The 27,898-nt window shown below is 57.3% G+C and overlaps 1 protein-coding gene across 2 annotated transcripts; it reads right to left on the bottom strand.

Moving 5' to 3' along the window:
* Positions 1-228: 228 nt before the first annotated feature.
* On the bottom strand, positions 229-26,931 carry TOP3B (DNA topoisomerase III beta). Of its 2 annotated transcripts, XM_069100912.1 has the most exons (18): positions 26,796-26,931; positions 26,376-26,499; positions 26,121-26,252; positions 25,143-25,249; positions 23,542-23,616; positions 19,214-19,410; positions 17,806-17,962; positions 12,232-12,345; positions 11,369-11,459; positions 10,300-10,454; positions 8,693-8,798; positions 7,940-8,086; positions 7,089-7,262; positions 5,904-6,032; positions 3,595-3,744; positions 2,196-2,296; positions 1,786-1,987; positions 229-778 (listed from the first exon to the last, which is right to left on the bottom strand). In XM_069100912.1, exons 2-18 carry the CDS (start codon positions 26,443-26,445, stop codon positions 297-299), a joined length of 2,589 nt encoding a protein of 862 aa, XP_068957013.1. In that variant the 5' UTR covers positions 26,446-26,499; positions 26,796-26,931; the 3' UTR covers positions 229-296. The 2 variants fall into 2 exon arrangements, with proteins under 2 accessions (XP_068957013.1, XP_068957014.1); XM_069100913.1 differs by lacking the exon at positions 26,376-26,499 and having other exon boundaries at positions 26,796-26,930.
* Between the last annotated feature and the right edge of the window lie 967 nt (positions 26,932-27,898).

The following is a 27,898-nucleotide window of genomic DNA, read 5'->3' as shown; positions in this document are numbered from 1 at the left end:
GAAGTGCCCTCCCTGCAGGGCGCTGCTGCAGGCTGGGCCTCTAAAGCCGCCTTTGATGCCTCGTGAAGATATGCCCTGTAAAGTCAGCTCGGCCAGGAGAGGCTCCACATCAGGCACCGAGCCCTGAGACTGCCCTGCAGAGGCCCTCGGCAGACAGGAGACAGAAAGAACTGCCCCACACCCTCGGCCCGCCCCAGCTCTCTACAAAGACGCTGCCAGTCCTCCCCCTGAAGAAGTCAAAGCTTTAATGGCTGCGGGACCCCTGAGGGGCCAGGCTCTAAAAGGTGTCCTTGGTGTCACACGAAGTAGGCAGCTAGGGCCGCCATCTTGTCCTTGGGCCGCCGGGGGTTGGGTCTCCCGGCAGGGCGGCGGCCCCTGGCCCGCCCGCGGCCCTGCCGCTTCCCGGGCCCGCCACGATGCATGGGGTGGCGTGGGGCCGCGTGCTTCAGCTCCACCAGGTCCTGGAAAACTGGATCGCAGAAGACGCAGCCCGTGTGCTGGGTCTCATCACCTGGCAGCGGTGACTTGGCCTTGTTGAAGTCGACGTCCACTAGGGCGGCCTCGCAGGCCTCGCAGGCATCCGCCGAGACGCGCACACGGTGGGCGTTCTCAAAGAAGTGCGCCACCACACTGCACCTGTTGCAGGCCATCTTCCACTTGGGGCCTGAGGTGGGGTCCAGCACAAGCACGCCACCCTCACACTCCACGCACTGGCCGATGCCCAGCAGGCTGAGCGAGTGCTGGCAGGAGGGGTGCGTGCACTCGTTACAGCCCATGCCTGCAGGAGACAAGCAGGAGAGGAGGAGGCCGTGAGAGGAGGCCTGGGCCAGGGCCTGAGCAGGGGTGGGTGCCCCAGCAGGAGGCCTGAGCGGGAGGTGGGCGCCCCAGTGGGAGGCCGAGAGTCGGACCCCAGGGGCAGGTGCCTGACCAGGACTCTGAGGCCCATCTGTGTGGCCTTGCTGAGTCCCTGTGGCCTCACCCTCAGAGGCTGAATGGAGCGATGCCAGGGGAAAGGGAGGAGAGTCTTGTTTCCACAGAAAATTCAGGTGAAATGAAGAGCAAACGGGTATTGTAATCAAGAGCGCCAAGTGTCCGCCTCTGCTCTCCTCCTGGCCTGGCCCCTTCAACAAGTGAGGGCCCCCAGCCCCCACCAGGCCGCGGCCCTGCCCTACTTTTCTCTCCCTAGGCTGCTGATGCTGGGGGGTGTGGGGTCTCCTGAACCCAGGGAAAGCCCCTCCCTGCCAGCTGCTGCCCCGTCTCCCCTCCCCTGGCAGCCAATTTGCCCATAATCTGTCAGAGCCCTGACCCCTGAACCCGCACCTTCTGATCTCAGGTCTAGGGTTCTCCCTCGACTCCTGCACACACGTTCTAATGAGTGTGGCCAGGTGCTGTCTGGGCCTCTGCCCCCTCCCCTAAACAAGCCACATGGCCTAGCGGAGCCCAAAGCTCCTTCCCAGCATCCCATCACATGCAGCTACGCAGCAGACCTCCCTAGTGCAACAGAAATGTCAGCTGTTGTCATGACGAAGGCGTCACTGGTCAAGCATCCTCTCCTCCCCAGCCTTCTGGCTCCCCAAGAAGCGTCCCTCCCACCATCCTGCCCACCGCCCTTCAAGGCCAGCCCAAGGATTCCCTGCCTCTGGAACAGCAGAGCTCACTTGGAGAAAGCCACACCCGTCCACCACATGGTTGGGCACAAGTGCCTGGCCGGGAAGGCTCCGTGCATGCCCTCCCGCCCACCTGTGGGGAGCATAGGGAGCCCCCCAGCCCCGCCACATAAGCTACCTTTCTTCATGTCCCTGAAGGGTGGGTGGTTGTAGCAGTATGGGCACAGAGGGTAGCTCTTGCCCCGGGACCCTGAGGACCAGAGGACCAGTTCAAAGTCGTCCAGTGGGCACCTCAGCTCCTTGTACAGTTTGATAGTGCCATTCTGGGGGAGGGTGTAGGTCTCGTCACAGTGAGAACAGTGCAGGCGGCTGGGTTTGGCCTAAAAGCAACAGGCACAGAAAGCAGGGCTATGACGGGCCTCTGGCCCCAGGCTGCAGTGCCAGCCTTGCCTCCTGCGCCAGCCTCTTCTGTAATGGGGGCTCGGGGGCTCCTTCCTGTCCTACAGCTCACGGATGCGAGCTCCTCGAGGCCCCCTGGGCAGAGGCACACACTTGTCTTTGGCCCGAGGGCTGGACCTGGGGACTCACCTGGATATACTTCATGAAGCGATGGCACTTCCCACATCGGGATAGAGGTTTGCCAGAGGCAGCGAGGGGCGAGAAAGACACTTCCATCAATTCATCCATGCCTAAAGGGCAAGCAAGCTGAGAATGATGACCCAGCATCCCCTGCCCGTGCCCTCCACACAGCGCTGAACATGGCCTCAGCTAGACACCGGCCATGGCCCACGGTGCGGCGGGGCTGCAATAGGTGACAAGCAGGCGGGACCAGGCGTCAGACAAGGCGGCCTTGAACCAGGGTGTGGGATGTGGAGGCCCGGGGGTGAGAGCAGCCATGAACCAGGGTGTGGGACGCGGGAGCCTGGGGGCCCAGGGACAGGAGCTGGGGAGCTGATGAGATGCACTGCAGGGAAGACCACGGCAGCACCGACTCCCGCTGTCTGTCCTGAGCCCACGGCCCTGCGGGCTGCTGGCAGTGCACTAAGTCATGCCTAGTCTTGGCTGGGCTCAAGGAGAAGCACCAAGAGGAGTGACCCTGGTGCCCGTCATCACGGCGCTCACAATCTCGAGGCTGGCGCAGGAAGCCCCAGCACGTGATAAACACAAGCGGCACTCGAGAGGGAGGTGGCTGATGGCGTGAGGAGCCGGCCTCAGCCTGGCGGCCAGAGGGCCCGAGGCTGAGCTCTGGAACTGACCCCAAGTAACTTCACCTCATGTAAAAGGGGGCCCCCAAACCTGACTCGCCCGACACACCTCCCAGGAATGTTGGGAGGATGGGACAAGGATGCCTCGTGGGAGGGAAGGGAGCCGTCCTGCAGGCCAAGGCAACAGCTGAGAAGGGGAGACGCAGGCTCTTAACTACCCCCAAAATGCTCCAAGTCACTAATGACGAGGGGAGAGCAAAGGTTTCGTTTCATACTCGGCAGACTGGCCGATACGATCAAGGCCGGGAGGAGCCCGCTTTGGAAGGACCATGGTAGTGTGTGTTCCTGGGGCACAGCGATGCCAGGACCCCTGGGCCTGAGAGCTGGACTAGTGAGGGGATGTGCTGATGAGCCCCTGGTGGAAGGAGCCGATTCTGTCAGAACCAGCACCACGAGAGGGAGACCTGGGGGCTGGTGGTGTGACCCTCTCTGGGCTCTAGGGAGCTGTCTCCAAGGGGGCTTCTTCACCGGGGAGTCCCTGTCCCTAACTTCAGGCCCAGGGCATTTTCTCCTGGCTAACATGGTGGAGGGCTGATGGTGTGTAGACAGAGCTACAAGCCCTGGGTCCCCACCCGGCGCTGACACTGACCCATGATGGGCTGCCCCTTCCCCTGCCTGCTTGTGAAACCTCAAAGTGCTGGAGACAAGAGAGCAGGCCCCTCACTGACCCATGCCCGGGGTCAGAAGGGAGGTGGGGGCGGGGCGGGGCAGGGAAGCCTCACCTGCAATGGAGTCCACAAAATAGTGGAACTTCCTCTTGAAGATGTTCAGGGTGTGCTCCAGCACCTGGTGGTAGTCGGCCTTGCCCAGGGCAATCAGGCTGAGCTGCTTCTCCACTGCACTTCGGATCGTTGGGAGCACAAGCTCAGCATCTGGCCAAGGGAGAGGAGAGGGCGGGTGGGCAGGCAGTGGAGACCTGCCCAGGGCTCAGCCAACATGCGTCCCACCCCACCCCCAGCTAGGGGCCCCGGGGTGCTGTGGAGAAGGCGGCCCTCACGGACCGGGGCACAACAGACAAGCATTCCCTCTTCTTTGACCTGGGGCCCCCTCCTCTGGAGGGCCCCTGCAGTGGCCACACAGCGGGCAGCTGTGAGGCCTGCAGCATTGCTACACCTGAGTTCCTCCTTTCCAAGAGTCCTCTCCACCAGGTGCTGCCACAAGCGGTCACCCAGGCCATGACTACCCCCACAAGAAGCTCTTAAGCAATCGTTCACTGTTTCCTCCTGTCAAGCCCACACAGGCACCAGCTGCACTTGGCTCCGTCCTCTGAGGCCAAGCAGAGCTGCCCTAACCAATCCTCGCTCCCAAGACAACCCTTCAAATGCAGGAGACGTTTCGGGTCTCTCCTCGGCCTTCTCCGTCCAGGGTGAAATGAGAAGACTGCAAGACACTGAGAGGACACCAGGCCCTCCAAGGGGAGGCCCCCAGGCCGGCTCTTAGTGACACATGAAACCCTCAAGTCCCCGTCACCATCTTCTGGATGACAGACACTCACTTCTCTCTGCATCTCCATGATCTGCCTCTATCTGGGTCCCCCTCCTGCCCCTCTCACTCCCCCATCCCTCCAAACTGTAGGTGGTCCCCAAGCCTCCATCATAGGCCTTCCCTCCTCTCTCTCCTCTCCCTCAGTAACCTGGGCGCGGCCGGTGGTGTTAACTGCCCTGTCAGGCAGGGAGATGCCTGACCCAGGCTCCCCGAGCTCCAGGTCTACATGGTTACAGCCCTTGGATATTTTAAACTGGACATCCTAGAGACGCCTTCGACTCAGTGCATCCTCTCTCCCCCAGTGCTCCCCTCTCTCCCGGGCCTGGCCTCCTCATCTCGGCATTGTGCTGGATGCCTCCCTCTCCCTGAGTCCATCCCACACACTGCTGTCGCCACCAAAGTAACCTCCTTTCAGTGAAGCTCTGTCCACACGAGCTCCCTGCTCAGTGAGCAACCCCAGCCCCTATGGCCTCTACCCTCAAATATGGCCTCAACCTCCCTTTCTAGCCTCACTGAACACTCCTCCTCTTCCTCCCCACATCCTGTGATCCAGCCAAGCTGGATACTCCCTTCCCCACCTCCATCTGTGCTTGTCTCCCGCCTGCCTGGCCCGTGCTCCTGTTGGCCCCCCACCATGCCCCTGCGGCACCCCCATCATCTCACCACCTCCCTCTGCTGAGAGGCTCTGCCAGGAGCCCTTCCTGACCTGCTGCCCTGCCCACAGGTGCCATGTATTTGCACCGAATCTCTTTCTCTGTGTGCCACAATAGACACTGGCTTCGTTCTGTGTCCCTCCCTAGGCCTGGCAACAAGGAACCAATGACTGACTGCCTCCACTTGTCACCCACTGCCCCAGTCACCCATCTTGCCCCCTTCAAGGTCAACCCGCATCAATTTGGTGTCTGCTGTGGGCCTGGTGTCATGCTAAGGCAGGGGAGACAAAGAAGGGAGAAAAGAGCCCCCGGCTCATCGGGGACACAGTGTGCAAACGCCCAGAGAAGAAGCCCAGGAGACTGTAGGGGACGGGAGGCGGGGTGTGGATGTAGAGCCGAAGGAAGCCAGGAGGCCCAGAGGGGGCCGAGGAGGGAGGGTGCTGCAGGACCGGAGCTGAGAAACGGGCCAGAGGCCTGGGCTGGCGCATTAAAGTGCATGAGGGGATAAGGCCTAAGAGATGGGAGGGGGCCAGTCAGGCCTGGCACATGGGCACCCCATGCTACACGCTCCTTGGGAGCCCTCGGCAGTGAAGCCCTGAGCCTGAGAGATGCCTACCAGAGGCCTGTTCTTGGGTCCCTGCCAGGTTCCCCACAACTGCCTGGGTGCTCACACCCAACCGTCAACGTTCCCAGGCCATCCCCGGCACAGAAGACCGTGCTCTGCGTTCTAAGGCTTCTCCCCGGGCTGAGGCTCAGACCCTGCGCCAGGACGCGCTGCTGCTCCAATAAAGTTCTGTGCTCTCACGCGCTTACTGAGCCTTTAAGACGCGCTCCCTGTGCTCGGCCCTGCCCCAGCCCTGACAGCGCCACTCTCTGGGACGCTCTTCTCCCACCTATCTTGTAGTAGCCATGGACCAAGACAATGCCCAGGTTGGTGGGTCTCAGCCGGCGCCCGCTCTCCACGGTGACATAATTCCTCTGGCAGATGTTGTTGATATGGACAGGGATGCTGGCGTCGGTGCCTAGAACACATGGGGAGGCGGTGACTCAGGGCGGCTCCTCTGACGCCTCCCTGTCCCCGCCCCAGGAGAGGCCGCAAAGGCACAGCCACGAGTCCCTGGCAGGTCATCCTCTGTGGGGTCCACTTTTGTCCACTAGAGAATAGGGATAACGATATTTTGTCTCGGGGTCTTGGGGCTGTGGGGTGGTAGTGAGAGCTCTCTCGGGGCAGCAGGTCCCACCCCCGGCCCCAGTCACCCCAGGCCTGGCACCCTGCTTCCCCTCCCTGTGGGGCTACAGTGGCCTCCAGACAAACGCGTGGCCCGGTTTTGGGGCCACGGCCTGCTCCTGTTCCCCTCTGATCCCACCCTGCCTTACACACAGATCACAGTCCACTCTAAATCCAGGGGCCAGGGCCTCACAGAAGCTAGGAGTCCCCAGGGACCAGGACGGGCATACACCGAATCTCTCCCACTCCCCACCTGGTCCAACTCGAGGCAGAGAGGCCAATAGAAGGCTTCTGCAGCAGCTTTGCAGTGATGAGTGGGGAGGGGGCAGTGCCAGGGGCAGACAGGAGAGAAAGGACAAGACCTGCCAAGGAGCTGGATATGCTGAGCGAGGGAGGGTGGAAGCCTGGGTGACTGGGGGTGGGAGGGTGGGTGCCCTTGGCAGTAACAGGGAAGTCAGGAGGCGGGGAGGGGCCTCTGGGCCCGCTGGTGTGAGAGGTCTGATAGGCAAGGACACCCTGCCAATGAAAGGGGATGTGGCCTGGGGGGCAGCTGCTCCTCCAGCAGCTCAGGGACAAAAACATACTCCTGGATGTGGGTGGAGACAAAGTCAATTCCCTTTTCTAGGCTTTGGTTCCTCATCTGTCAACGAGGACAAGACCATCATGCATGAAGGGGCAGGAAGCCCCACCCTCCCTTTCCCTAATTTTCTCTCCCGAGGATGGAGAACCCCCCTCTAGGCCCCTGACCTTTCCACAGGAAAGGGCTGGGCCTGGCAAGCGGGGGGCATGGGGAGCCCTAGCCACTGCCTGCCTGAGCCCAGAGCACCCTGGGCAGAGGGACGGCACCTACCAATCCCATGCTTCTCCATCAACGTGATGAGCTCAGCCTCAGTCAGGTAGTCGGGAGGACTGGTCTGCTTCTCCAGCATCTTCACTTCACTGAGGGCAAAGGTGTCCCCCTTCTGGCAGGTGGGGAGGCTCTCCTCAGGGGGAATGCTCTGCCAAGGCATGATCTCGGTGAAGCCTGGAGAAGGAAGCAGGCCCCCAGATCGGCCCTGTCAGAGGACAGGAGGGCCTGGCCTGCCCCAGGAGGGAAGGAGCTCCCCCCGACTGGAGAGTACTAGAAGGCGGTGGGGGACCATACATTGGGAATACTGTCAAGCGGGTGGGCCTTCCTGATGGCTCTGGAAAGGTCCCCACAGAGATTCTGTGGCTTAGACTTGCCTAAGGTGGAGGGGAGGACACGTGGACCTGAAGAACAAGTACCTGACACCTGGCCAGGCTGCTCCTTATGGTCAGGGCCGGTGATTAGGACGGTGTCTGGCCCACAGTGGGCGCCAAAGAGAGCCATCCCACGGGGGCCCCAGACAGAAGACACTGGCTCGGATGGTGACCCCGCAGGGCTCCTTCGCCACAGGGCCTGGTCCCTAGGACAGAGCCTGGCCCAGAGGGGGCACTGACACTACTGATGGGGGAAGGCCAGTCGGAACCCCTGTGATGGACCTCTCCTGCTGGGCTCTCAGCGGCTCTGCTGCCCAGCAAGGAAGGCTCCAGGGTGAAGCCAAGAGCTGGGAGGTGCCAGCAGCAACACTGGGCACAGAGTCACAGCCTACAGTGGGTGTAGGTACCCCCTCCCCACAAAGGGCAGAGGCACTGATGTTCTCAGCTCGCTCTCTCTGCGGGAGGGGTGCTCCCTCTTACCTGGGGAGATGAGCGTCTTCCCTGAGCAGGTAAAACGCTCCGGCCCAATCTGGAAAGAGATGGTGTTCTGGAGGTATTTGCAATCATAGCTGACGGTGGCAATGAAGTGTCTGGTGATATATTCATAGAGTCTCCAGGCGTCACCCCCTGAAACGAGCCATGTGCCAGGGGGCGGGCCAGGAAAGGTGTGGGCCATGCCACTCCTCTGCTCAGTAAACCCCCGAGGAGCCTGGCATGAGAACCCTCTCAGCCACTTCACTGCTCAGACACCCACACCTGTGCCAACCACAGTGCCCTCCTGCTGTGCCCCAGAAACAACTGTCTCCTGTGGCCCTGGCTGCCCCTCAGGCCTGGGGCAGTCTCCGTGCCAATCTTGCCTACTTGTAAACCTTACACTAATGCAGCCAAGGCTCACCCCTCTGCCCCCTGAACAATCCTCACAGAAGCTGCGGTTTCTAGACCCATCTCGAATGTCATGTGATGTTCCTCATCATTTCTGCCTCCTGAGCCTCGTTCCCCAACACCCTTCATGTCGCCCTTTCTGCTGGCTCCCGTGGCCTTCAGACAGAGGGGCCAACAGTGGGGAGAGATCGGAAGGTTCAGAGTGGGCCTCCCCAGGGGCACCAAACAAACCCCTTTCCCACTCACAGCCATTAAGGGAATGGGGCGGCCTAGGGGACGTCCCAGGCCCCTCTCCTATCTCTAAAAGCTCTTGGAAGCAAAGCACGGGAAACTGGGGGCATCCACACCTACCCAACTCTGCCTCTGTGGCTGACCTCATGGGAGTGATCGGGGGGTGGTCCCCTGCGTCATGGCCCTTCCGCGGCCGATTGATGCCCTCTGCTAACAGCTGTTTCACCTGGGGGAGAGGAGAGAAAGGCACGTGCTGGGAGGGAGGTCTTCTGAGTCCCCATAACCCCTGCAGACATCTCTCCATGCTCTGGCCTTGTATTGGACACAGAGAATGTAAGGAGTTCACAGGCCTGTAAGAGAGCAGCCTGGAAGATGTCTAAGGTCCACATGGACTAGAACATTGTGGTATAGAAGCAGCCAGGGAGCTCCTCAAGGGGAGGCCTGAGAAAGGCAGAATCATTGTCCCCTAGGGGAGTGTCTGGAGAGGCCAGAGGAGGCTTCCTGAAAGAGGCAGCCTGAAGGATGAGGAGGCAGACAGTGACATGGGAACAAGTGAATGCTAAGTGGGGGATGGTGAGGGGACACAGGCAGGGGAGACAAGTCTAGCGAGGCTGGGGCACAGAGGGGGAGGAAGAGGAGACAAAGTCCAAGTGTGAAAGGCCTTGAATGCCAGACTGAGAAGATGGGGCTTTACGGAAGAGAGAGCAGGGAACCAGCACAGATTCTGAGCAGCGGATGGCAAAGTCTCAAGCAGTCAATTCGGTGTAGATGGAGGTGGGGCAGGTGGAGACGGGGCAGAGGAGTGAAGGTGTGGGCTGCTTGCATGATTCGCCCTCACTCCTCTATACACACCACATGCTCTGGCCACACTGGACTCTGGCCTTCCCACTTCCAAGCCTTTACTAGCTGTCCCTGGCCTGTGTTGTGGCCCCACAGGCTCCCCTTAGAAGCCTTTTCTGGCTTCTCCCCTCCTCCTGCAGCCTTGGTGTGACCACTCAGTACCAGGGGCCCCTTAAAAGGAAAGCGCCTGGAGGGCAGGGGCAGGTTTTTGTCCTGCTGATGCTTAGCCTAGCGCAATGGCACAGTGCACATTCACCAAATTTTTGTGGCACTGAGTTCATTCTCTTTAAAGCCCCCTACCAAGTCACGCTCTCTACATGGGCCCGTTCTATGTCTGGCCCACTTGACCAAGCACAATCCCTTCACGGCCACAGCAGAGACAGGCGGTGGAGCCTGACAGTCACCTGGTACCCAGCAGAGCTGCCTACACAGCAGGACGACAACCAGAGCTGGGCAGCCTGGCCCCCATCTGTGGCTGCTCTGTGGTGTTCTCTCAGTCAAGGAAAATGTATCCGAGAAGGTGGCATCCTCTGGTGTGGGCCCCTTACTGGTGATGGTGGCATCCTCTGGTGATGGGCCTGCCCACATGGGGTCTCCCTCCAGGCCAGAGGAGGAGGGGTCTGCACAGCTGGCTGGATTAGCAGCTAGGAAGCACTACTCATAGTGAGCTCTCCACCACTCCCCACCCCTCCCACGGCACTAACCCCTTTCCAGCCAGCCCCAGGCACCAAGAAATCTGCCCCCAGACCACGTCCAGAGCTTGACCGCCGAGAGAGGCCTCACTTGGGCTTTCAGTCACACTCAGGGTGAGCAGCAGCTCTAGCCCCTTGATGCCCAAGGAACCTGGGCCCCAAAAGCAATCTCAGGGGAGCTTTCCTCCCACTCACCGTCTGGGCCCAGTAAGGGTGGTTGCCTTGTTGCTTCAGAGACCCCTTCAGATCAAAGTTTTCTGGGTAGTGGGTAGTCTCTGTCCGAGGGTAACTGATGTAGCCCTGGGTATAAAGTCTCTCTGCTATCTGCATGGCGTGCTGGGGCCCCATTCCTACAAGAAAAAGGATCACACAGTCATCAGTTTTGAATTAGAGGGGCCCTTGGAAGCCATCAACTCCAACCCCCTCACTGACAGAGGAGGAAACTTGAGGTCAAGAGGGAGGAGGACCTTGTCCGGGGTCATGCCCGGCTATATGAGGAAGGATCCGAAGCCTGGTCTCCCTGATGCCAAATCCAGCACCACTCAGCACACCACAATGATCCATAAGGAGCCACCAGCCAGCGAGGTGGCCAATGCCCAGACATCTCCCTGCAAGGCTGGCCTTCCCTCCCACAAAGGCAATAGGCTGAGACACCCAAGGACAAGGCCAGGGAGGTGCCCAGGGGCACAGAGGGAGGATTCACACCCTGGGCCTCTGGCCTGGAGTCTGGGCTGCCAACTCCAGGGCTCCCCCTGTTGGAAGTCTGGCTGGCCATTTCTCAGCTGATCAGTGATCAGATGCCATCATACCCTCGCCGCATTCAGAGCGGGCAACTGGGATATCACTGGGGCCTCAGGGGAGATCCTGAGCTGGGCCTCTGACTAGCCAGACTGGAGCCAAGCTCCAAGAAGCCAGGGGCCTCTGTGTCGTAATCACAAACCACAAGGATGGCTGTGTGCATTCACACAGCTCTCCTGATCCCCACTATAGCCCTGGCAGGCAGAAGCTGTTCTTATCTGAATTTTACAGAGGAGGACACTGAGGCGCCAAAGGAGGGATCTGCATTCGGGTCTTGTGGCCCAGGCCACATGCTAGCTGAGACACAGCCTGGTGCCTCCTTCATGAAATGAGACAGCCACCAGGACCTCCATGGAGGGCTCCCCATGGGACAACACGCCCTTTGGCTCGCTCTGAAGTGACGCCAAGCTTTCGTGGCCCAGTGACCTGGCGGGGCCCATGAGTGCCTCCCGGCTTCCTCACATACCCAGAGAAGAGCTGGCCACTCGGAGCATCTCCACGGTGTTCAGGGCCAGGGGTCTCTGCTTGGCCTTCTCCTTCCGGCTCGTCCCTTCCACCTGGAAGAGAGGACAAAGCCTGTACCAGTCCAGAACAGCCCCCCTTGCCCTGGGGGCCTCCACACAGTGTGAACCTAAGCCCAGCTCACCACCCCCCAGGGTGAGGCCATCGCACAAAGGTCCTCAGAGGGTCCCCTTGAGCGGGGCCCAGCAGCACAAGAGCCGGGCTCTGGGTGGGTGACCCGGCCCTAGTGACGCAGAGGCACGGGCCTGCACTGGGAGGGGGAGCTGCCTCACATGGTTCAAATCCCTGGCTGTCCCCTGGAGGGACGCTGACAGCCCCTCTCCCCTGATCCTTCCCGCAGATGAGCCTGCTCAGTGGCCCCGTCGGACCGCAGGCAGCGGGCTGGAGGCCCTCCACTTCCTCCTCCATAAATGAGCAAGCATCTTCCCTTCTGCATCCCTAGAACCCTACCAGTGCGTGATCAAGCCTCACCCTCCGGGGAGTGCCTGGGGGTGTGGAAGCCTCTCTGGGCCACCTCCTAGGTCTGCACTCCCTGTCCCCAGCCTTGGCCCTCAAATGACCTTCACTTTCCCTGCAGCCATCTCTGGCCCTGGTAGGCATCTGCTCTCTCCCCCATCAGGTCAGGGGTTGTGGAGAGCAAGGGCTGCTTCCCATTTTTCTCTGTATCGCCAGCACTTGGTGTGGGGCTGCCCACCACAAAGCAGCCTCTAAGTGCACGCTGGGATGAGGCCCAGGCATGCCCTGGGGACCGAGACCCTCCCAAGGCGGTGCCCACCTGGCCTAACACACCACACACCAGGTCCCCACCTTGGCTTCCTTCTCCACCCTGGTAATGTTCAGGAACATCTGAGCAATCTCCCGGTCAAACACTCGCACGCGGTCCCAGTCCAAAAGGACCGAACTGTCCTTGTCAGGGTTAATCTGCAGCAAAGAGATGACATGAGAGTTAAGGCACAGCGGCCAAGCTTGTCTCTGAAGAGCTGACAAGATGGCCCTCCCCTGCTCCTCTGCACAGGGGATCGGGGGGGCAGAGCACTGCATACGCTGTCAGGTCGGCTGAGGTCTGTGCCAGCTCTGCCAAACTGCGTCTCTTCTCGCTCAGTCTCTGTTCTAAGGGGCAGCCCACCCAAGAGAGGAGTAAGGAAGGAAGGAGACGTGCAAAAATGAAGGGGACGGGGGCAGCTAGGTGGTACAGTGAGTAGAGCACCGGCCCTGAAGTCAGGAGGACACACACACACACACACACACACACACACACACACACACTAGCCATGTGACCTTGAGCAAGTCACTTAACCCCAACTGCCCTACCCTGCCCCCTCCAAAAAGCAAAAAAAAAATAAATAAATAAAAATTTTAAAAAATGAAGGGGACAGAAAAGCAAAAGGCAACAGAGAAATCAAGAGAAAACCATTCCCAAGGGGCCTGAGCTGAGCAAGCCAGCTCCCGGAGACGGTGCCAACACAGGCAGCCTGGCCAGCAGGCACTGGGATGCAAGGTGGCTGCCGGCCACAACCGCGGCCTCAGCACTGCACCCATCTCACTGCACTTGGAGAGATCCGGCCAGAGGGCCTGGCTGCTCGGCCCAACTGCAGCCTAGTCAAGGCCTTTCTGGGCTTCGGTCACTTCTTAGCGTCCAGCACTTTCTGGACATGTGATTTCACCAACACAGCCCTCCCTCCAGTGGTGCTAGAGGCACTTCTTCCTGGGCCATTCTGATCCATACATTCTCAGAGACCCTGTGGAGGGTCTCCCTGCAGAGCTGGCCTGGGTCATCAGCTTGGGGAGAGCTGAGTCTGTGCTGGCCATTACTCACAGCACAACTGACCCCTCTGAGACAGGCCATACCCAAGGGATGGCTGGTGGGAACTGGGATCTTCTATGATTTCTGGCCTCTCCATGGCCCCTCCTTTCAAATTCTTCCACAGCAAGAGGCCCAGCCCTATCCCACCATGGCGGACTACCGGTGTTTAAAGGACAGGTTTGTGTTGGACTGGTGAAAGCCAGCCACTCTATCTCCTAGGCCTCCGTGGGCCCAGCTCACTGCCCATCTGCTGTGCCTGTCCAGGAAAGCCACCCTGATGGGATACTTCCATAGATCGCCCATTCCCCTGCAGGTCACGGCCTGGGCAGGAGAGACTTAATCCAGTGTGTCCTCTGTGGAGTGGCTATGTGACTAAGAAAACAATGATCAGGGGCGGCTAGGTGGCGCAGTGAAGAGAGCACCGGCCTTGGAGTCAGGAGGACCTGAGTTCAAATCTGGCCTCAGACACGTAACACAAAAACTAGCTGTGTGACCTTGGGCAAGTCACTTAACCCCAACTGCCCTCCAAAAAGAAAAAAGCAAACAAACAAAAACAATGATCATAGTAATGAGAGCTGGTGTTTACATCACACCTACTGTGTGCCAGGCACTGCCCTAAGGGCTCTGCCATTTTCACCTCATTTGATCCTCATGGCACCAGGGAGGCAGATGCTGTTATTCTGCCCATTTTACAGATGAAGAAACTAAGGCAGGCAGAGGTGACTTGTCACACAACTAGCAAGTGCCTGAGGCTGGACATGAATGGAGTCCTTTTTTTTTTTTTTTTTGCCTTTTTGGAGGGGGAAGGCAGGGCAGTTAAGGGACTTGCCCAAGGTCACACAGCTGGTAAGTGTTAAGTGTCAGAGGCCTCCTGCCCACAGGCCCAGGACTTTCTTCACTGCATCCCCTAAAACCTAAATAACTAACTAAAGGAAGAGGCTGGAGTAAATAACCTCTACGTGGCTTCCGGCTCCAAATCCTCGGTTCTTTCAGTCGTGTCTGGTCCCATCGGGGGATTTCTTGGCCAAGATCCCAGAGCGGTTGGTCATGTCTTCTCCAGCTCATTTGACAGATGAGGAAACTGAGGCAAACAGAGTGACGGGACTTGCCCAGGGTCACCTGCTAGGACGTGTCTGAGGCTGGAGTCGAACCCAGGTCCTCCCGACTCCAGGCCCGCCGCTCTGCACCGTGGCGCCCCAGCTGCCTATGTTCTCAATCCTATGATCCAATTGAGCCCACTCTCCAGAGGAAGAAGACCACCTGCCTCGCGCAACTATGTACATGGGGGTCTCCTCCATGAGAAGGTTAACGACCTGAGGAAGGGACAGTTTAGTATCCCCAGGGGCTAGTGAAGGGCCCCGCACAGGAAAAGTGTTGATAAACTGGAAACACAGCCCAGACAAGAGAAGGGCCTGGGTTCAAATCTCAGTCAGACTACTTGATGTGTGGCTCAGGGATACCAATTAGCCTTCGTGTACTTGTCTGGCCACATATAACTTGCTGACCCCTCAGGGCCTTTCTCATTCTGAGGATGAGAGCTGTCCTGTTGCCCTGTCTTCCTCAAAGAGGGATTCAGATGGCTGTGCCAGGGGAGGAGTCAGCTGGAGTATCACAGGTCTGAGATGACAAGGATGAGACTTGCCTGCCTGCACAACAGTCTAAAGAAAGCCCAGTTTAAAGGCAGTGCTTTTTTCCCTAGGTCTTCCCTGTAGCTCATCAGGGGATGAATGTGGGGGCCACCACAGCTCATGAAGATGTCTCTGAGCACAGCATGGAGCTGGGGAAAGAACAACCCCCTGCTGGAAGTCCAAGGACCACCCACTGTCCATGTACTGCTGGTGGGTCATCCCCTGGCCCCCACAGGACTAGCTGACCTGAGGCTCCCCTGCCCAAGGGGACGGGGCTCAAGCTCCACACGCTGAGCCCACTGTCTGTCCAGGGCCACACAAAGGGGCCGAGGAGCCCCTGCGGAATGTGTGCACTAGGTCTGTGGCCTGAACCTTGACGACTTTCCAGTCTGATTCCAGATTAGTTCTTGGCGTCCCCTGAACCCCTGCCATTCTCCCGGGCGCTGCACCCTATGCTGATTCCTTTTTCCAATGAGGATTTCTAGAGGAGCCGCTCCCACTCAGGATTTCTCCTGCTGTGGCCATTCCTCATTTTCATCGCCCCAGGCATTATTCCTTTCATCACACCATGTGGAATTCGCTTTACTTCTCAAGCTCCTGTGGCTTCAATGGTCCCTTCCTCTGAGATTACACAGAATGATTTCACAATTAATTTTTCACTGTATCACATGAAGACACAATTCATTCATTATTTCTGGTGAGATTTCGTTTCCTTGTGAGAATTCCTGGGCATTTTTCTTTGAGGCATTTCTACTGCTACTTTTGAGAGAGGAACTGAGGACAGGTCAGCCCCCTCTGCCATCTCCCAAGGGCCTGGCTGCACATGGACGAGCCATGGGAGCTAACACAGAAGCACGTTTTACATGACTTTATATATAACTGCCATCATATTACTTGCCTTCTCAATGGGCAGGGGAGGGACCAGAGGGAAGGAGAGAATTTAGAAGTAAAAATTTTAAAAAACGAATGCTAAAAACAAAGGAATGAATGAATAAGTAAACAAGGATAAAAGAGCCCTGTGAGGCTCGAGGGGCAGAAGGAGTACCTGATGGGGATCGCTGCTGGTAGAGTGAGACCAGACATCCCTAAGGGCCCCTCCAAGTCTGGGGCGCTAGAGTTCTACCAGAGTGGACTCCCAGGTGAGCAAGGCTAGAGGCAGCATTAGACAGGTTAAGAGCACTGGGCTTGGCATCAACAGATCTAATTTACTGTTTGTTTCTGCCATCCTCAGCCCCTTTCCCTCCAAAGTCAGGCTAAAGGGCTCTAGCCAACCTGCGCCCCTCCCCAACAGCTAATCTTGTATGAAGCAAAATGGAAACCCAAATTCACGTCTGGAGACTGAGGTACAAATCCTGGTCAAGTCACCAAACCTCTTTAAGCCTCAGTTTCCCCACCTGCCCCAGCTGCTGGGTGAAGAGTGAGGGGCTGCAGCCGCAGGAGCTCACATGCCCTGGCTCCAGAGGAGGGAGGGTGAGGCCTCAGGGCAGCAGCCTCGAGGACCCCACAGTGGGGACTTCTGGGGAGCCAGGAGTGCCAAGAGGCAGAAGAGGGTTGTCCGTCCTTCCTTTTGAAGAGCACCGATGATGTCACAGGCTAGATTCCAGTGAGGCAGAGCCGCAGTCACCAGCAGCAGGACAAAGTCAAGTGGCTGGTGAGGGCCCAGGATGCAGGGGACGACCTCGGAGTCTTCAATGTCTGACCAAACTCCAAGTGCTCCCGGAGCCTGCCTTGGCCTCCTTCGTGGCCCTCGGAACAAACCGTTCTCGTCCATCCATTCCACGGGGGAAAGTCTTCACACAATGGGGGTAGATGCCCCTGACTCACTGAAGGGTTCAAGTCCCGTCGCTTACCCTCAGTCTGGTTCAGCCCGTCTGCCAGGATGGTTTTACTGCAGTGTGGCTGCCAGGCATGTGCCAGCTTCATGGAGCCACAGGCAAGAGCTGGTACAGATGGTACAGAAATGGACCAAGACATTACCAAGGACCCTGAGCGGTGACCAGGTCAGGTCTAACTATGAAGAGCTGAGGCCCAAGGCCCTGCCTCCCTAAAGCTGCTTAGGGCTCAGAATGACCAGAGGCCACAGACGGCTCCCATGTGCTCATGCCCCTTGAGGCTCAGAGCCAGAGGAAAGCGGAGGACGATCACAAGGGGCCTCATCTCCAGCACAGCAGCCCCCATTCCCCAATCCACTGCTCCCCTGGACAGTATGCCCCCCATGCTCTGGGGAAAGGCCTCCACTGACAGGGAGCTCACTCCCTCTGGCACCAGGCAGGCTACCCTATGTTAAACAACTTGCATTGGGAGGACGTTTTCACAGATCAGGTCGAAATCTGTCTTCCTACATCTTCCACCAACTCTTCCCAATCTAGCCCAACTCAGATTAATGCTCATTTTTCTTCTATGTGATGACAATTCAAACATTTGAAGACATAAACATTTACTCTCCTTCTCTTTTATAAGTAACTCTGGCAGGAAATGGTTTCAAGTGCCCTTCCCACCCTTGGTCACCATCCTTGGCACAACTAGGGTCTATGCTACACATCAGCTTCCACATGTGGCCTGCCCTGGGCAGAGGACAGTGGGATGGCCTGGCCTCCTTCTGGATGCCAGACTTTCCCTCAGGCCATCTCCAAAGGCATGAGGATCTCCACAGAGAAGTTCATCTGGCCTCCTAGATGGCTAGTCCCAGCTCCTTTATGAATTCATGCAACTGATTTCTGGAAGCCCCGGACAAGACCCCAGCTCAGGCTGAGCCCCTGAGTGTGATCAGGGCACATTTCAGGCATTTTGACCCTGAACAGTGCCAGCTAGTATTTAGCAGCCTGTAGCTGAAGATGCTGTCACTGGGGGTCTGGAGTTCAACAGCCCACACGGAACGTGGAAAGAGGAACAAGTCCCAGCCCTCACTGACCACCCCACAGAAAAGTGGGAAAGGTACAAAGGACAAACCTTGGCCTGGAGCACCCAGTATAGCTCTGGTTTGAATGACTGGATCTTGTCGTGTCTTTCCACACAGAAGCCCAGGGTAGGTGTCTGACATGGCCCAAAGGAGATGAGCGAGCTGTCTAAATTGCCGTATTTCCCCTGGAAATATTTGGTCTGAAACCTAAGGAAAGAGCGAAGCCCCTAGGACCATTGTTTCATTCATCTGGCCATGAGGGCCAGGGCTCAAGCCCCAGCTTGGCCAATGGCAGGTTGGGTGGGCCAAGGGCAGTGAGCACAGGCACCTCCACATGACCCCAAGGCGTCCACAGAGGAGGTGCTCTTGCTAACAAAAGAGACCATGGCCTCCAGGCCTTAATGGGTGGCTGCCCTTTGTTTGAGGAGTGAGCCAGGCAGAATATCCCCAGGCCATGAACCACACCTGGAGCTCTGCCACCCCAGAACGGCCCAAGTGGTCCCAGCCCTGAAACAGTGAAACACAGGAGAAGGAAGAGGGCAGTGGTGGTCTATGGGTCTCCTGCCCGGAGAAGAGTTAGGGGGAATGGAAAGAGCCCTAAGTATAATCACAGTACTAATTACAATGACAACAGCATCCCACATCCATATCCTGCTGGCCCTTGTCTCAACACTCCCGCAGTCATAAGGCAAGTCTATCCTTACTGCTGTTCGACAGAGAACGACACTGAGGCTGAGAGTGGCTGTGCAAGGCCACATGGACACTTAGGGGAGGAGAAGGCGGCCAAGGAGCCTTGAGCCCAGGCCCTCAGACCCACTCTAAGAGGTAAAGGAGGGATCCACAGGCTGCAGGCTGAGCAGAGAGAACTTTCTGGCCGGGCTGAGACTGGAAAGAAATGATGACCACGGGCTTAAGGTGTCTTAAGGTGTGCTTAAGGGACACCATGAATGAAAATTATGGCTAAAGATGAAAAAGAATCTGAAATGCATTATTTAGGCCCAGCCTCCATATCAGATGCCACAACAAAGGTAAGGAGAGCTCTCCAAGGTCACTCTCTGGCCCTTAATGCCATAAAGTTCTATTTAAAAACTGGCTTCTCTGTCTGTGGGAGCTTGGAGGAAGGAGAAACTGTCTAGGCCAGGCATGGACTGGCTGCTGTAACCAAAAGGACCCACATGCCCCAGGCTCCCCCCCCAATAGAAGAACCCAAGCTGCCCCAGGTCCTCCCCACCCCCTCCCACCATGGCAGGACCCAAGCTGCCCCAGGCCCCCCTACACACAAAAGGGACCAAGCTACCCCAGGCCTGGCCCTCCCCCCACCCCCCACCAAAGGACCCAACCTGCCCCAGGCTCTCCCCACCATGGAGTCAGCCACGAAAGGGCAGGAAGCCAGAACGGGCCAGAGAAAGGTGACCTCTGGGCAGAACAGGTCTAGCTCATCTCCTGACCCCCAGGCACCTCGTGAAAGCGCAGCCAATCCGGAGGTCGAGTTCCTGCCGAGCATCCACAGAGAGAGCCTCATTGTGGTCGGGCTCGCCTAGGCGGCCCATGGCATTGCAAATGTCTGTGTCCGTGATGGAGCTGAAGCGTGCTCTGAACACTGTCTTCTCATTGCCCCGAGGCTTGTTCATGACAGGCAGGACAGCATCGAGGACCTACGGAACAGAGATGGACACCTCACATCATCAAAAGGTGGGAGGAGGCAACTTGTTCAGAAAAGCAAAGCTGGGAACAAGAAAGATAACTGTGGCAGCTCTACGAGGGGAAGTGGGAATGGGGTGAATGCACATTTATCAGATGCCTACTGTGTGCCTGGCACTGTGCTAAGTGCTTTTCTTGGATCCTCACAGCCCCTGTGGGTAAGGGCTATTGTGAGTCCCCCCCATTCTACTGAGGCAGGAATATGTGAAATCCTGCCCAAGGTCACAGAGCTAGGAAGTGCCTAAGGCTGGATTTGAAGTCAGGTCTCCCTGACTTCAAGCCCAGCTCTCTGTCCACTGGGCTGCTCACTTCACAACTCTAATTATACCCAGACCCTTTCCCTATGGGCCAAATACCGCAACAAATTGTCAAAATAAAGGAGACAGAACTAGCCAGGCTCCCGCAGGAGGGAAGCACTGGGAGTCCCTGGGAAAACAACCCTTCTTGATCTGTAAAGACCCACCTTCCTAATGCACAGACCTAAGCTGTTCCCTCTCTGCCCAAAGCCCTCCCATGGCGCCCCCATTGCAAGGGTAACATACACACTGCTCAGCTTCTGATCACAGAAGATCCCCTGCCCTCTGGGAAGGACTGGCCTGGCCAGCCTTCTTCCCCATGGCTCCCCTTCTCACAGTCCACCTCCCAGACAGGTAGGAGGGGCCGCTCTTCCATCTCAACAGTCCCTCATAAGGGCTGTCTCCCAGGCCTGGGACACATTTCCACATCCTCATTTCATTTGTGCCCAATGAAATCCTTCTCTTCCCTTGAGGCCAAACTCAGGGGCTGCCTCCTCCAGGAAGTCAGAAGTGATTCCTCCCTCCTGACATTTTTTTCTAGGACTTTTCCTGGGATACTCTTGCATACAAACCACAGCCTACCTAGTACAGCTCCCGCCTCATCCCCCCACCCCGTCTGTGTCTTTGTCTTCCCTCCGCTTAGACCGTAAGACCACCTAGGGAATAGATTCTGTTGTTAACGTGATTAGGCCTGCTCTGTGCCAGGCATGACATGAAGCCCCAAAGAGACAAAGAAAAAACCAACAGAGTCACAGCCCCCAAGGAAATGACAATCTAATGGGAGACACAAGAAGGTCCAATGACATATACAAAGCAGAGACCCGATAGCCTCAGTGGAGTGGGCCTTGGCAGCTGCAGAAAGCAGGCTTGGAGCCGAGTTGTGGAAGAAGCCAGGAACACTAACAAAGGAGAAAGGAGAGTACTGCAGTTATTGGGGAAGAGACCATGCCGCACAGGGAGGGCAGCAATGTAGAAGTTATCTGGGAAGACATAAAGGGGACTGGTGGTGAGAACCTTCTAACACCCAAACAAGGGCTCACAGTTGGTCCTGGAGATGATGGGGTGACACAAGAGTCTGCCGTATAAGGGGATCTCATGGTTGGACCCACACATTAAGAAAATCCCTTTGGCCGCTGTGTGGTGGATGGCTGGGGGAGCAGGCGATGTGGGCGAGGTGCCCAGTGAGGAGGCCATGGCCACAATCTGGATGAGAGGTGAAGAGGGTCACATGTGGGGAAAGCAAGAAATGCTAGAGGGGATGTGGGGAGATCGGGAAATGAACATACTGCTGGGGGGGCTGGGCACTGCTCCAGCCATTCTGGAGGGAGGTCTGCACTTCTGCCCAGAGTTATAAGACTGTGCAGACCCTCCGACCAGCAAGGCCACCACAGGGTCTGCTTCCCAAGGGGAGTGGGGAAAAAGGAAAAGAACCTGCATCTTCCAAAATGTTTGTAGCAGCTCTCTTTGTGGTGGCAAAGAACTGGAAAGGAAAGGGGTGACCATCGAGGGGGGAACGACTGAACAGTGACAGAGATGGAATGCTGCTGTGCTGGGAGAAACAGTGAGCTCAGTGATCTCAGAGAATCACGGAGGAACTGGTATGACAATGAAGAGTGAAAGAGCAGAAACAAGAAGACGCCGAATACATCGGTGCTGGGTGACCGTGAATGGCTCAGCTACTCTGAGTACTAGCAACATTCACATCAACCACAAAAGACTCCGGAAGGAAGAGCTCTCCACCTCCAGAGAAAGAACTGACCAACAGTGTGGTCCTGCACAGACCGGCATCATCCACATGGCCGTGTCTAATAGTGGCCTCCTCCAGTGTGGGGGGTGGGGGGACAGAGAAAGAAAAGAGTACAGCTGAGAAGAACACGCAGAAGGAAGCAGGGCAGCCTCAGAAAGGGACGAGCAGGATTTATTTATTACAACACAAGTCAGCAGCATGAAATGGAGATGCATGGTTGAATTTTCTTTGTGTTGCACTGCATACATAAATGGAAGTGGGTTTTTAAAAAAATCATTTTGTATTTGAGTTCAAAATGAATAGAAACTCTTTTTAAAAAGCAGAAGGGGACACATGTCATGTTGACAAGCATTTCTGAAGCACTTACTACAGCCGGCCGGCATGACTGGCTGGATATGAAGGGTGCGAGTCAGGAGGTACAGGGGGTAAGAATGTGCCAGAGGCTGTGCACCCCAGTGACTGCAAGAAGGGAACTCTTTAATCTTAACAGGGAAACTCAGAAGAGGGAGAATTTCGCAGAGAAGAGAGAATTCTGTTTTGGACATGCTGAGTCTGACACACTCAGGAATGGCTAGTTCAAAATATCTTATGGACGGCTGAGGCCTGGAGCTCACAAGAGAGACTGAGGCTGAGTGTTTAGATCTGAGAATCAAGTGCCCAGAGATGAAAACTGAACCATGAAAAGCTAATGAGATCATCAAGGGAAGAATCTGCATAGAGGGAAGGAGAGAAGGAAGTATCTGAGGGGAGGGGATGGCCAATAGGATCAGAAGGGAAAGAGGACTGAGAAGAGGTGGCTGGACAAGCACATGAAGGGCTGTTCCAGAGTAACAGAGAAGCACATCAGAAGCAGGCAGAGGTCTGCCCTCACACCAGGCAAATGGGAACATCCATGCACTGGTGCGCCTGTCATGCCATAGTCCCACAAGTGCACTGTTGGGGGAGCTGTGAAATGGTGTGATTATTCTGGGAAGCAGTTGGAATTATGCAGAGTGACTGAGGTATCCAGACTCTTTGACCCAGAGAATACATTATACCCCAAAAAGACCACTGAAAAGAAGAAAGGTCCTGTACACACCAAAATATTTAGGGCAGCACTTTTTTGCATTAGCAAAGAATTGTAGTAGATGTCCACTAACCAGGGAATGGATAAACAAATTGTGGTCCATGAATGTAATGGAATATCTCAGTACTGTAAAAAATGATGGATACAGAAAAGCCAGAATAGATCTAAATGAACCAAAGCAGACGAAGTCAGCAGAACCAGGAAACAAACACACAGGAAAAACAACCCCCCCAAAATCAGCAGGGACTTACTGCCAAACTGTAGAGAACAAGCCTGACCCCAAAGGAGGGACAAGAGAAGACACTCTGACCCCAGCAGCCACGCGGAGTGGGAGGGCCACAGCTGGGCATGGAACGCACTGTCAGACTTTTTCAGGTATTGATCAGTTATGCTGAATTTGTCCTTTTTATTTGCTGGTCTTTCAACAATAGTATTTATTATATGGGACAGATGTCTGGGAGGAGGGATTCTGGGGGAAAATCTGGTGTAAAAAACAAATACATCAATAAAATCTTATTTTCCTAAAAAGAGAGACTCCCGGCCAGTTGGAAGAGAGGACAGTTTTGACTGAATGATGGGGGTTAGGAGAGAGTGCGGAGGCACTGGGGGCCGGGGGCCTCTTCCCCTGCATGGGAACCTCAACCCCTGTAGGTAAGTAGCAGGTGGGCACTGAACAGAATCACGGCCTCTTGGATGTCTAGCAAATGGAACCCTGCCTCCCTCCAAGTTGCACCCACTACTATCAGCTTTCTCTGCTGAGGACAAATACATCAGGGCGTGTGGGCCTGGAATGCCTCTTCCCGCCTTACTGGAGAAAGGTTCTACAGGTTCACCTGAACCCTGTGGAATGGTGCTTGTCCAAGCCTATTAGTGCTTGCATTTCGAGCGGTCTGGAGCTGAGTCCCGAGGGGCTGCAGCCTCCCCTTCCCTGAGGGGCTCCAAGCCTGGAGCTCGAGCTCGGCCGAGGGACACTCACCTCAAAGCAGATGTTCTCCCCTTCTTTATCACAGTCCAACCAGAGCACGATGTAGTCACAGCCTCTCCCTTCCACCTGCCAAGTAAACCAGACCTCACTGAGATTTCCCTGAAACCTAAGAAACTTTCCCTAGCCCACCCCAGGCTGGCTTTGGCTCTAGCCCTGCTCACATGGACGGCTCGGGGTCAGGAAGTTTGTGACCATTCTTTCTCAGCTCCAAGAAGCAGGCAACTGGCCCGGCCCAAGGTCCCCCTGACTCAGGACCTGCCAAGAGCTCCTGCCTCCCTCAGAACCACAGGCCCTGGCCTGGGATCTCAGACCCATGCCACCCATCAAGGATCCAGACCCAGCCCTGCTGCCACTAACTAGCCCCCTTCATTCTCTGAGCCTCAGTTTTCTCACCTGTAAAATGGAGACCAAAGAGCTATACTCCCTGCCTCACCATGATTCTAGTAAACACCTCTCGGAGCAATGGCGTCCTGAGCCCGAGACAAGCCCCATGCACAGACCCTGCTGTGGTATAGAAGGTAGCGAGGATGTGACCCCAGCAGCCCAGGACTGAAGGGGCCTGCAGAGGACATGCTGTGCCATCTGCACCGAGGAAAGAAGGCCTGCCCATTGGGTGCCAGCCACGCCATCCCATCCTGGAGAACTGCTAACAGTGAATAATGCTGATAACTGCTCAGTCATGTCAGACTCTCCGTGACCCCATTGGTGGTCTTAGCAGAGATAATGCAGTGATTTACCATTTCCTTCTCCAGCTCATTTTACAGATGAGGAAACTGAGGCAAACAGGGAGAAGTGACTTGGCCAAGGTCATACAGCTAGGCAGTGACTAAGGCCAGATTTGAACTAGGGCCTTCCTGACTCCAGGCCTGGCACTCTATCCACACTGTGCTACCTAGGTGCCTGGATAACATTTGGATGGCACTTCAAGGTTTGCCCAGGAGCCTTCAGGAGGACAGGCTTCTGCCTAAAGAACAGAAACAGACCTCAGCAACTTTCACCCAGAGGATGAGCAAGGCCATGACTCCCCTTCCTTTCTCTACATGACAGCCCTTCAAATGCTAGAAAGAAGAGAAAGAGGCCAACTTGGCTGGACAGGAAGCTGTCTAGAAGGGAGATGGGCCTCCACAGACAAGGGTCCCATCCCTGCAGGTCTGCACAGGGAGCCTCGGCTATGGAGCTGAATGGAGTGAGACTGGCTTGGTCTGTCAGGGGGGCTCCTCCTGAGGGAGGGAATGAAATGTCCTCAAGTCCGCACTCCGGGGGCAGCAGAGCTGGCAGCAGCCTACAGGCTCATCCAGCCCCAAGTATGGAGGGCACCTGAGCACAGGTGGCCAATGGGCCAGCCTAGAACCTCAGCCAGGAGGCGCCCCCCCCCCCCCCCCCCCCTGCTGGGCCACCATGAACAAAGAGGGGCAATGTGGACCAGTGTGGCCAGAGCACTGAGCTTACAATCAGGAAGCTCCACTCAGAACTCAGCTCTGACACGCCCATCAACGTCCTGTTTATAAAGTGGGGCTCCCGACGCCTGACCTCTCTTCCTCCCATCCCTGCCAGGGTCACCATGATAAAACCAGCCCTCCAGCCACACATACCTGAAGGAACTTCACCATGCTCAGCTTAGGGTTGGCCTCCTTCTTCTCAGTGGGGGCTTTGCTAAAGAGCTCCGCTGGGTCTACTCTGTCCCAGTGGTTATACTTCCCTGGAAGCCAAAATGTTGCTAAGTGAGATACCCTTTGGGAGTGTGACCACCTCTGCCGGGACAACTGAGAAAGCCAAAGGCCAAGAGGCTCCGTCTGACAGCCCACCCGGAATGTGCTCACTGGTCAGTGACAGGTGGGGGGCAGAGGCCCCATCACCGACTGGCTGCGGGACCCTGGCAAGTCCCTTCATCTCTTCCAGCTTCAGAACAATAAAACTAACACCTGCATAAGAGTCCTCTGGGAGTGGTGAGGCTCTGTTTAAATACAAGCTGTTATCAATTGTTTAGTCTGACCCTCCAATTGCAGAGGGGAACAACCAGGGGCCCCTTGAGGAGAAGGAACTTGTCCAAGGTCATGCAACGATTTAGAAGGATCAGAGAATGTCAGAGCTAGAAGCTCTGAGTTCAAATCCTGCCTCGGACACTTCCTAGTCAGGTGACCCTGGGCAGGTCACTTCACCTCTGCCTGCCTCGGTTTCCCCAACTGTAAAATGGGGATAAAAACAGACTCTACTTCCCGGGGGTTGTGAGGATCAAATGAGGAAATATTTGCAGGACCGTGCACTTCATGTCCAGCTCAATCAAGGCTGTGCCCAGACAGGGACCACAAAGTGGGCTCCAGGTAGGCAGGGCCCATCTCATTCTTGTCCTTGCATCTCGGGCACCACAGGTCACAGCAGGGGCTCAGAGCTGCTTCAGCACCCATGCCCCAAGGCGTCCCCTTGCCCGCTTCGGGGACTCTTTGCTCCTCAATGCCACGCTTCCCTTCCTCTGCCTAGCCTGTCCAGCAAGTGCTGTGGGCCTGCCTTCCCCAGCCTTGCGGGCTCTGCGCTGGGGCCCCCGAAGTGACCTAGCGCGCGGGGGGCCTCACCAGTGAAATCCAAGGTCATGACGTGTCCGCAGACAGACGTCATCTTGAAGCGGACAGTCTGCCCGCTGAAGGACCCCGTGTACTCGTGGACCGAGCAGGCGCCATTCAGACCCTTGTGTGAGGACATGTTCCCTGGGAGAACAGAAGAGCGATGTGGGCGGGGAGGCGGGGCCGCAGCAGCCGGCCTGGGGGCGCGCGCGCCGGGGGAGGGGCGCCACGGGTGGCAGCCCGGCACTGACGAGGGGCGCCGCTCACCCCGGGACAGGATCTTGGCGATGGACTGCGCCAGCGACGGCTTCTCGGCCACCATCAGCACCGTCTTCATCCTGCCGGCGGGGCCGCACCCGGACGGACGCTCTGGCTCGCACGGGCTCGGGCCCTGCGGAGGAGGGGGCCTCAGGCCGTGCCCGCCCCCGCCCCCGCAGACCCGCTGCGCCCCCTCCCAGGGGAAGCCGAGCCCAGGGCTGGGCACACAGTGGCCGCATAATCAGTGCTCGCGAGGCTGCTGTCGGGGACCAGTGCCACAGCGCAGCCGCCCCGGGCCGCCCCCGGGGTTCCCCCAGGCTGCGGCCCGCCCAGCCCGGGAGCCTGAGCGGGGTGGGGAGGACGAGGGCGCACCCCCCCCCCTTCTCCCCGGCGCCCCGCCCCCTGGCCCCGCCCCGCCTTCGTCCTCACCGCTCCGCTCCCGCTACGCTCCGGCTTCGGGCTCCGGATGCGGCTCAGGGGGCCGCCATCGCCTCAGAGCACACTTCCGGCTTACCGAGAGCACTTCCGGCGCGGCCGCCCGGTGTCCCCTCCTAGGCGGTTCGCAGTGCCCGCTCCTGCGCATGCTCGCTGGGACCGGGCCGGCGCACTTCGGCCTAGCCGCGGTGGAGAGAGGCGGAGGCGCATGCGCAGAAGAGCTGCCCACCCCTGAGGGAGGCGGGGCCCAGTACCCAGGGACCGGACTGGGGGCGTGACGCTGGGCGACTGGGCAGGGTCTGGTCCTTCTGGGAGAGAGAGAATGAATTATTGTCCCCACTCTGCAAGAGGTGACACTCGGGGTCATCTATGGAGTGTCAAGTCAATTTTAACCAATCAGTCCGTCTCCAGGCTTTATTAAGCACCGACTGTGTACCACGCACCGTGTCGGGGCTGCGCAAAGGAAGACCAAAGAAGCGCCCCGCCCTCACCTTCTGGGGGGGAGACAAATTCCGCCCCCCCAGCCCCAGCTGCCTGGCCCCCATCTCACACATTACTGCTGCCCTGCTCCTGGTGGCCCCCCTCCCCCCAGGACCCCTTGGGACTGTCAGGGACCCCCAGCCCTTCTGGACTCTGCAGTCTGGAGGCTGACCTGGGGTCCTCCGCCCCCTCCGCAGCTACTGGCCTTCTGTCTCGGTCTCCGTCTCTCTGTCTCTGTCTAGGTCTGTCTCTGTCTCTGTCTCTGTCTCTGTCTCTGTCTTTCTGACAAGGTCGCAGTCTCTGTTTGTCTAGGTCTCTGTGTCTGTCTTAGTGGCCACTCAGCAGCAGCAGCCTGGAAATTTAATGTTTCCTTTTTCTGAACTGGGCTTGTTTGCCCCTCTGGAGGCAGCCTGGTGGTCCTCAGCTCCTGGGGGCTCACCATATTGGTTTTAGACTTGGTGTGGATGCCTGGTTGCTTTAAACCTACTGAAACTCAAAAACTCCTGAGGGAGAGTGGCTCACCAACCTCAGGACTACAGGCTTGGGCCACCCCTCCTGGCACCAATGATCTCTTAACATTTCCATCATTCTGCTGTAGACCCTCATCACCTCCCACC

Source organism: Petaurus breviceps, unplaced genomic scaffold (genome assembly GCF_028583685.1).
Source record: "Petaurus breviceps papuanus isolate PSGF00001 unplaced genomic scaffold, PetGlider_PUasm1.0 428, whole genome shotgun sequence".
Lineage (NCBI taxonomy): Eukaryota > Metazoa > Chordata > Mammalia > Diprotodontia > Petauridae > Petaurus > Petaurus breviceps.
The sequence above is the reverse complement of the archived record's forward strand: the minus strand, read 5'-3'. Positions and strand labels throughout refer to the sequence as shown.

Coding starts and splice junctions, on each gene's coding strand:
- TOP3B (XM_069100912.1), bottom strand. CDS start 26,445: ATGAAGACGGTGCTGATGGTGGCCGAGAAGCCGTCGCTGGCGCAGTCC. Junction 25,250..26,120: donor CATGACCTTGGATTTCACTG/GTGAGGCCCCCC, acceptor TTTGGCTTCCAG/GGAAGTATAACCACTGGGAC. Junction 779..1,785: donor CTTCAGGGACATGAAGAAAG/GTAGCTTATGTG, acceptor TGTCTCCTGCAG/GCATGGGCTGTAACGAGTGC.